At 40.1% G+C, this 10,372-nt stretch overlaps 1 protein-coding gene across 1 annotated transcript in view; it reads left to right on the top strand.

Moving 5' to 3' along the window:
• The first annotated feature begins 417 nt into the window (after nt 1-417).
• The window catches only part of syt9a (synaptotagmin IXa), a 31,072-nt gene continuing 21,117 nt past the window's right edge, over nt 418-10,372 (top strand). Inside the window, exon 1 of the mRNA XM_088334629.1 lies at nt 418-857. Within this exon, the coding sequence (XP_088190755.1) occupies nt 710-857 (148 nt within the window). The 5' untranslated portion in view covers nt 418-709. The remainder of the gene's footprint in view (nt 858-10,372) is intronic.

The raw sequence follows: 10,372 nt of genomic DNA, 5'->3' as shown, positions 1-10,372 counted from the left end.
TACGATCCACTGTAAGTAAAAACCCAATGTAAATATATTCTGCTTTCACATGCTCACACTTTCTTGTGTAAATATTTAGTGCTCTTTTATTTTATACAGTCTATATGAGTAACTGGAGAGCCACGTCCAATTTCGTCGTCACAACTTTTGTAACAATAATAAAGATATATTTTATTTTATTTTATTTTATTTTATTCTATTCTAGGTTACACACTTTCCGAGATTAAAAGAACAAGTGAGCGTCTACAAACACAGAAAATCTGCAGAGGCCATAAATCAAATATGTCATGTCATCGTGACAAGCAGCATGTTGACACACTGCTCTACTTTCCTGAATATTGAACGCACCACGCACTTCTTAGTGTACCGTGGCTAGCGGAGGCGCGCGCACATTCCAGCACCCTGGACAGAGCGCTGCGTCGCGCTGCAGTGTACACGCGCGGATTAACCGAATCAACCGGTGGCTTTTCTAGCGTGCGTCGCCCGTGAGATGCGTTTGAGTGCACCTGCAGGGAACACTGATCGCTTTTTGCCTGACTTTGGCTTTTAGTGTGGGAGGTTACATTTGTGATCCTGCGTCGCGCGCGGGTAGGCGTGCCACCAGATGAGCACCGCACAGAAAAACTGAGTGTAAGGCAAACGGACCGCTCTGGTGGCGTTGGTGGTCCCCGGGAGAGCCTCCATGATTTTTTAAGGATGCTGTTGGGAAATGCCTGGAGACAGAGATGACCAGATTTGTCAAAAAGCACTTGAACTCCTCTCGGATCTTTGTTCCAAAGGCGAAGTGCAGAGCGAAAACTGCCTGGATTTTATTTATTATTTCCGAGATTTGGCCAGGCCACGCTACACGGACTCAGGTGAGAAGCAGCTCAATTTCCACGCTGTCGATAGTGAATATTCTGTCACCTGTATTTGTAGCACTTATGCAGTTATGGAGAAGTAAAAAAAGCCAATGGACTAATTCTGTAGGTTTGCTGAGTGGTGCAATTAATAGAAGAAGCACCAGAGTCAAAATTAATTTGAACCAAATTAGGGAATATAATGAACCACGGATGAGGCAATTTACAACATTTTATATAAAATGTCGAACATCAACACTCTTACTTGGTTAAGGTGTTTAATGTAAATTTTTAGTTGGGTTAATATTAGTTTAATCACTCTGTTTTATTTTTAGTTCAGTGTACGACTACCGTCTACTCTAATTTCAGTTGATAACCTACTATTGGTTGCATTTTAGAATCAACCAAAATCTATTTTTGTGTTGAAAATTAATGTCACACAATAATACAGTTCAAATTAAAATGATGATTCAACGGCATGGCATCAAGGTTTATCATATAAGCAAAGAAAAAAACATTTGATATCTTCTCCAATTCAGGGCATCACAATAATCATAATTATTGCCGGTTTCTCGAAGTTCCGCATGGTCAAGACCATGGAATACTCCTATTTCTACCGTGACCTTAATGCGGAGCCTTATAATGAATTATATTAGTGTCTGGCCTGGGTAGCTCACCACTCACCACTCGCCCAAGTAATCGAGGAACTTTCCTTTAAAAGAAAAAACTTGTCTTTTGAGAAAGGCCAGAAAATATATACAGTCTTTTTTTTAAAGCTTAAACTTTGACAAAATCTAGCTGTCCGACTATGTGTCTAGAAAGGGGGTTATAACTTGTACTCCCAGTTGGTTAAGTCAAGTCAAGACACATTCATTTGTACAGCCCATGGTTCACAAAAAGCCTCAAGGGGCTTCACAGACTACCATTACAAGGAAATATAATGACTGAAATAATGAAAAGGTTGTGATTAATAACTCACATAAACGTACACAGAAAATAGGCAAGTCAAATAACAATATAAGATATGATCAACAGAGACATCCAACATTACAAGGAGATCTTATATTTGTTTTCTTAGACCAACCTTTTAAAACCACAACTATCAACTGTAACAAACTCACTAAAACTCGTCTTGATCAGGGTTTTCAACCTTTCTGAATCTCACTGGGTGGATTTAAAACAAAGAAAATGAAATATTTGGTTTTCCAATTCCAAGCAATGTCTTACAATCAATTGCTATTATAATTGCAGGTTCTGTATGTCATCTACCCTGGGGTGTGTGTTCTGTCCGCAGCAAGCAATGACAAAAGAAGGGCTATGTACAGTTGCTATGATTTCTATGATGTATAATATTTACAGTATTTCTAACGTGCTTTTTAACAGGGCTTACATATGTAAAAGGATCACTTATGAATATTGCTTTGGGTGATTTTTGTGCTTTAATGGAATCATTCGAATCCTAGAACAGGTCATAAAAAGTGGCAGATCTAAGCATTACTGTCCCGCTTTTTATAAAAGGCAGATTCATTTTTGCGTCTGCATTCGTCTAATCAAATTAGGTTTATCAAAATACATCTCCAAACTTGCTAAAACGTGTGGCAAAGAAGGCGAAAAAAAGAGTAGTGTGAATGTTCTCAGCATAGACTCACACATGCAGTCACGTGAAAACATGAGTTGCATGCTTGGAACACCAAATCCATTGGGAGTGTGCGCGCGTGCACACGGAAGAAAGAAAGGGAGCGCGAGTGCGTGAAGGGAAAAAAAAACACTTTTGGTGTTAATTGCTCGTTTTTGACAAGTCCAGTGTTGACCTGAATTCTTTAACATTGAATATTTATTTCCCAAGTAACTTTTTCAATGCTTCAGTTTGGATCAGAATTTGCTGCAGTTTTGCTTGTGGATGTGTTATCTTTATCCATCATTTTATCTTTAGAAGTATATTATTATGAAACTTTTATATGTTTAGGGTCTCCTGGCATCAGACCACAGCCCATGTACACATGAGACATTGTTACACTAAGGAGTCATATAACATTGGGAAATGAATAACAATTGTAACAATATGGGTGCTTTGTGCTTAATTTCGGTTGCTAACAGTTAAGGAGTTCATTAAGAAATTTCCATTTTGTTCTGGATACAAAAAAAAGAATAAATACTGTCACAGTTGCCCCTTGCCCTCATTTGGCCCCGCCCGTTTGGCGCCAGCTGCAGCTCTTTGCCTGATTGACTTCCCTCCTGTTTAACCTCTTTGCTCTACTTCACCCCTTGTCAGTATTTTATCAAAATAAATAAATAAATACATAAATTAATTAATATATTAATGAATAATAAAACAGTATAAAGTAGTTCAATAAATTAAAATTTATAAATGTTTGGGTTTGTAGTGAAGTGTTGTAGTGTATTTCATGGTACACGGTACGGCTTAAAACTGTAAGTAATTTTTGGAGGCACAGACTTAATAGATATTATGTACTATCAGGATTTCATAGTGATTAGTACACAATAGTTGGCGATTGGTATTAAAATAATTTGGTCTGCATTTATATAGTGCTCTTCAAGTCAATAAAGACCTCCCAAAGCGCTTTACAATGTGCTTCACACTCACCCGTTCACACACTCACACATCGATAGCAGCGTCAGCCATGCAAGGAAACTACCTTCTTATCGGGGGTATTAGGGATTCAGTGTCTTGCCCAAGGACACTTCAACATATAACAAGGAGCCGGGAATCGAATCTGCTACCTCTTGATCCCTAGACAAGCGCTTTACATTCTTAGATACTGCCGCCCCAAATTTGTATCTTCTTTCTCTAATAACAATATATTGAATTAAGAAATACTTTTCTTGGAATAATAAAAAAAAACATGACTTACATAAAAACGTGTTTGTTTGTTTTAAGAAAATCACCAAAAGAGAGCTTACAAAAATCTCTGCCATCTTGTTGCTAAGGGTATCCCAAAAAGCTAAAAACCTTGTGAAAGGCTGGGCAAAAAAATGAGAAGAAAAATGGTGCGACTTGGTCACTTTCAATCTCCTTTGTGCTTTGTAGCACTCATTATTTGGTGCGCCACACAACAGAGCGACATATCGGAGTCAAATGGTACACGTTGTCCCTTTAAAATGAGCAAAAAAAGTGGGTGTGCAAAAATATTCAGCCCCTTTACTTTCAGTTCAGCAAAGATCAGTGTGGATGTCTGAATGATTCAATGTTGATTTAAATGACTAACGATGATAAATGGAATTCATCTTTGTGTAATTAAGTCTCTGTATAAATGCACCTGCACTGTGATAGTCTCAGAGGTCTGTTTAAAGCGCAGAGAGCATCATGAAGAACGAGGAACAGACCAGACAGGTCCAAAATACTGTTGTGAAGAAGTTTAAAGCTGGATTTGGATACAAGAATATTTCCCAAGCTTCAAAAATCCCAGGGAGCACTGTGCAAGCAATAATATTGAAATGGAAGGAGTATCAGACCACTGCAAATCTACCAAGATCGGGCTGTCCCCCTAAACTATCAGCTAATACAAGGAGAAAACTGATCAGAGATGCAGCCAAGAGGCCCATGATCATTTTGGATGAACTGCAGAGGGCAACCGCTGAGGTAGGAGAATCCGTCCATAGGATAACAATCAGTCGTATACTGCTCAATTCTGGTCTTTAGGGAAGAGTGGCAAGAAGGACGCCATTTCTTAAAGATATCCATAAAATGTGTTGTTTAAAGTTTGTTACAAGACACCTGTGAGACACACCAAGCATGTGGAAGAAGGTGCTCTGGTCAGATGAGACCGAAATTGAACTTTTTGGCAACAATGCAAGACGTTGTTTGGCGTAAAAACGGCACAGCTCATCATCCTCCACACACCATCCCCACAGTCAAACATGGTGGTGGCAGCATCATGGTTTGGGCCTGCGTTTCTTCAGCAGGGACAATGAAGATGGTTAAAATTGATGGGAAGATGGAAGGAGCCAAATACAGGACCATTCTGGAAGAAAACCTGATGGAGTCCGCAAAATACCTGAAACTGGGACTGATATTTGTCTTCCAACAAGGCAATGATCCAAAACATGAAGCAAAAGCTACAATGGAATGGTTCATCAAAAAACAGATTGAGGTTTTTTTTTTTTGGGGGGGGATCTTCGCATGCACCTTCATCAGAAGCTAAATATGACAGAGGCAAAGGGGAAGTGCAGGTATGGATTTTTTTTTTTTTTTAACAACAGAAATTGATTATAGCAGGGGTAATTTGTGTTGTAAAGTGTTTTGCTACTGCGGCAAATTTACAGAAATACATGAGAAAAGTTTACCCTACAGATAGCAACACGCTGCAACCAAAAATATAAATATGCTACTGTTCCTGTACAAAAAAGAAAGCTTTTTCATTGACTTGCTGATTTTTTGGTTTGTTTCTCTTAACTCTGCTCCTTAACAGCTGTTGTGACTATTTTGATTTGTATGCTGTTAAAAGTTTTGAAATTTTCTTTTTTACACTATTTGCTTTATTTTAAAATATTGTGCATCGAATGAAAGGGTTCAATTATTCAACGATCATGTTATTTCCAAGCGAAAAGTATCGGTATTGGATTGGCATCAATATTACCATGTAACTACTTGGATTGTATCGATACTAAATTCCCCAGTTCCGCCCATCCCTAAATGCCGCCCTATGTAAATGCCTCATTGATTTAACACTGTTTTATGAATTAATCTAATTAGCATCCGAAAGGTACACAGCACTCACTTCAGTCAGAAAGTGCATCACGCTAAGGGAACCTTCCGACAAATACGAAGATCTCAAGAGGGAGGCATTTTCAGCACGAAGTTGCCTCCCACACTGCCGCATCTTTGAGGCCCCGTGCTCTAAAATTGCTTCACTCTGGTTGTTGTTACACAGTTTCTGATGCCTTCCAGATGCCGATAGAATTAAAAAAAAAAAAAAACTTGTATGCTGCTCTCTGGCAGCCTGCCCACATTATGTTGTCTTCACACGGCAGGTCTCTCCATTTGTCTGCATCTTCGGCTCGATATTCACAGGATCTCGGAGCATGGAGTCGACTCTGTCAGTTGGCGTGTGAAGCTATCTGACGGAGCCTACACACAAGTCTTTTTCTCACTGGCTCGCTGTGATTTTGCAGGCTGAAATTACCTTATCCATGGATATCCATCTGTGAGTGTGGATCGAAAAGTCCACACAGCTCTGCTTGGCAACAAGAGTCTTTTAGATTAATAAACTAGAAGGGGGATTGAATAAGAATTATAAAGTGGTGGTTTAAATAAGCCATTTTCAAACCTCTGTTAAATGTGAGTCGCATGCTAGCACTAATTACATCTGATTGTCTATTGAATAAAATTTGATTACCTTTTATGACTGAGCGCACTAAGTTTTCATTCATTCATTTATTCATTCATTGATTTGTTCGTTCGTTTGTTCGTTCATTCGTTCTTTCGTTCGTTCGTTCATTCATTCATTCATTCATTCATTCATTCATTCTGACAGTGACTTGCAATGAGATTCGTGAGCGGCAAAGCACAGTCAGATTAGAAAAAAAATGAACCTACATCGTATTCATCATTTGATTGGCAGAGCGAAAAAGCAATATATAAACTGCAGTAGATAATTTTTTTACGGTCTTCCCTTAACTTATAAATAAAGTCTATGCGGTGCTCCTTTTGAATAAAATCATCAATAAAAAAGTGCTTCTTTTATCTTTCATTGTAGGGGCTAAGAGGGATGACGTTTTGTGCATGACCAGAGGAAAAGTTCTTGCAAAGTTCATGTATCTTTCATGCATTAGTTTAGTGTTCTAAGGGCTCGGTCACACAGCCGTTTGCGTCTGAATCACGGCCAGAAATTTCTGCCTGTGAAGCAGACGCTGTTGGACGCTTTGAGATCGCCATACAGACGAGATACAGCAGTGCTTTACACGCGGTCGGAAATTCACACGCGGTTGGCAGCGCCAAAAAGTTTTGCGCTGTTCAAAACTTTAGGGCTCGGCCACCAAGCCTTTCACGGGCGTTTCGAGGCTGAATCACGGCCAGAAATTTCTGCCCGTGAAGCAGACGATGTTGGACGCTTTGAGATCGCCATATAGACGAGATACAGCAGTGCTTTACACGCGGTCGGAAATTCACACGCGAAAAAGTTTTGCGCTGCTCAAAACTTTAGACCACGTGTAACCGCGGGCGCCACACGAGGTAATGACACAGAAATGACGCAGAACGACGTGCTCTGGCCGCGGCCAGGGCGTGGTTACACATGGGTAGGGCGCGAAATTTCAGCGCGTAATCGTGGGTGGAGCACGGTCATAGCATGTTTTGCGCCTGTATCGCGGTGTTATTACGTGAAATTAGCGTGTTACGCGTGTGACGGTCAAACGCCTTTCTCCGCGTATATACAGCGCAATTTGCCGATCACACGTCAGTTGTGCTTGAGACGTCAAGGGGGTGAACATGGATCCCCGTCAGCGTAGTGACCTCGTCTTAATCCATTTTTATTTCTTGACATTTCTTTTCATTTCATAACAAGATAAGAAAATAAAAATGAAAAACTATTACAATAATAACATATTGGCTTCTTCGGTGCCATAGCTTGAAATCTTGATCTTCACGGGACTGTGTCTTGAGCGGTTATGATTTCTACAGCCTGGTGTTATGCCGAGAAATGCATCCCTGCCGAGATTTGCATCCCCTCGCTACTACAACCACTTTTACCTCGTTTTATCTCACTTTTAGGGAATGTAATGGCGAACATATAACCAAATCCACTTCGTCTTGCGTTTGTTGGGAATGTAATACAACATAAAACATTCCGTCTTTGTTTTTGTTGTGAACGTAATCGAACGGTAATGCACACCGTATATAAATCACTTTTGAGAACTGTTATGCACTCTACCGTAAAGCTTATTATGCAGAATTAAGCTTTATGGTAGAGTGCATAACAGTTTCAATACGAGCGATTTGAATAGAAAAAGGCAAAATAAACATGTTACCTGCTCAAAAGTGATTTGTATACGGCGTGCATTACCGTTCGATTACATTCACAACAAATACAAAGACGGAATGGTTTAAGTTGTATTACATTCCCAACAAATGCAAGAGGAAGTGGTTTTGGTTATATGTTCGCCATTAAATTCCCTAAAAGTGATATAAAAGTGAGATAAAACGAGGTAAAAGTGGTTGTAGTAGCGAGAGGATGCAAATCTCGGCAGGGATGCATTTCTCGGCATAACGCCGGCTCGGCAGCTTTTATACCCGTGGTCCACACGAGAAAATGACGCGAAAATGACGCGATGAGGAAGCGAAACAGTCGCCGGCGTCTGTTTTGCGGGCATACCACCGATGAACAGCGGGTTGGCCAATTTTGCGCATTTTCCATCGCAGGCAACCACGGGCAAAAAAAAACACAAAATTTTACCCGCGATACAGACGCAAACAGCTGTGTGACCCCAACAATGAAATATTAATTTGCAAGCAAAGTACCCTTTTGTTTATGGAAAGCATTGTTTAGATATTGGCAGTATCACAAATACAAAAAAAGAGACTAAAAAGAGAAAAAAGACAAAAAAGGCACTAAAGTGAAAGTTCTGCTTGAAATGCATCCGTTTATCAAAAGCACTTTTTCTCAGTAGTTGTCTTGGAAATGAGTATTTTCAAGATACTTGTCAATGTTCAACTGTTGTTTAAGAAGCAATAATAAAAGCATCAGATCAGAGTTAAAGCTTACTTTTGCTTGTATAGCTAGGGAACTTTTTTTTTGTTGACCTTCAAAAATGAATCAACATGGCAAAAAAATGTCTGGCATCGGCTCTCCCCATTTGAGGGATACATCTGTCATTCAACGAGTTAATCGTCATGAAGCCAGTTATCACCACATGGAGGAACTATCATATAACGATCAACGCGGCGCTGCCACGAGCCTTTTCCAGCAGCTGCCCTATTGTTTTATTGTCTGCCCCTATCTTCGGTGTTTTTTCTTCCCGTTTTGACAACTACACTATGGATTACTTCTATCCTATGGACATGGGTTTTAGCGCACGAAAATGCGTTTATTCAAGGAATCAACTCCTTGCCCTGAAGAATTCTCGTGCCGGCGTGATGAAGGGGCCTATCGTGGAAGAAGAGCCGGAGCTAGCTAAGCGGCTAGCGGTGTTATAAGTCTTCGGTACCATCCGTAATCATGGCAAATGTGAACTCACGACCAAATAAGATCATCGAGTGCTGGTGGAAAACATCGAAGCGCACAGGGAGCGCAGTTGCTGTGTTTTGCGGAAACATGGCTCACGTTTAGCATTCCGGACGCTAACGTGTAGCCACCCGGAGCTACCCGGAGCTATCCGGCTTCAACGCCGCTATACAGAGACACGAAATCCGGGGGGAATCGGAGAGGAGGCGGACTTGCTAACATGAAGTGGTGTATCCCTGGATTTTCACAAAGAAAATATTTCCATCTGCCGCAGGGATGTCGAACTTTTGGACTACCGTGACGTCATCCACTCCGCTACAAGCACCCCTAGGGCATCATGTTAAGCTGTAAATAGACAACGGGGTAGACTGCTGGAAGTGTGAATTTCCCTACGGGGATGAATAAAGTATCTATCTATCTATCTATCTATCTATCTATCTATCTATCTATCTATCATGCAAGAGCAAGAGTGCCAGTGTGTACATGATCTCCTTTATGGAAAAAAAAACAATTGTTAAAGTATATACTAAGAGACTGTCAGGACCAGTGAATGAGCTGCAAAAATATTCAATTCAGACAAGTTTGGTCCTTACAGGCACTTTTATTCACAAAAGAAAAATAAAAGACGTCTACCAGTGCAAGTGGAGTTGACCTCATTGCTGCTTAGAACTAGGTAAACTAAAGACATTATGATTAATCATCCTTTCAGTAGCTTATTATTGTTCCCAGACAAAATCTGTTCTAAAACTAATACCCTATAAAACGTAGTGACTTTATTAACTGAGAGCTTGCGGCGGAATTGAGGCCTGACCCGAGTTCAATTCGGCCTGACTGCCCCCACACAGGAACGAGGCAAAACCGGCCAATAATAGGCCTTGTCAGAAAAAGTGAGCGGACTGATTTTATTACAGCAGCTAAGAAAGAGCGCATGAGGACGCACAAGCTTGAGGACAATAGAGATGGTCGGGACAATTGCCAGCTAAGAATTGCTTTCTGTTTTCCCTTAGTATTATTAGATATAGGCATCATATTCATTAATAGCCACGCTGGTTTCTTCTCTTCTTCTCAACAGTTGTTGCTGAGCAACAGTTGAGCCCCTGCACATGAAGATTAAAATTGTAATAAGATAATATTAAGCACTTTATTTGTTTCAAAAGAGAATAATTAAACGCCAATTCTTGACAGTCCCAGTGAGAGAGGACATGGTTTTAGAACAGCCAAAGGAGTAAGAATTATAAAAATTGGAACCACACAATGGAATGCTGCAAAGGTTTTTTTTTTTGTTTTAGCAAGTCCATATGTAATTTCAAATTTTGTATTAATATCTATCTATCAATCCATCTACCTTGGTCA

Source organism: Urocampus carinirostris, chromosome 4 (genome assembly GCF_059441175.1).
Source record: "Urocampus carinirostris isolate Australia breed hairy pipefish chromosome 4, RoL_Ucar_1.0, whole genome shotgun sequence".
NCBI lineage: Eukaryota > Metazoa > Chordata > Actinopteri > Syngnathiformes > Syngnathidae > Urocampus > Urocampus carinirostris.
This window is presented reverse-complemented; position numbering and strand designations above follow the sequence as displayed.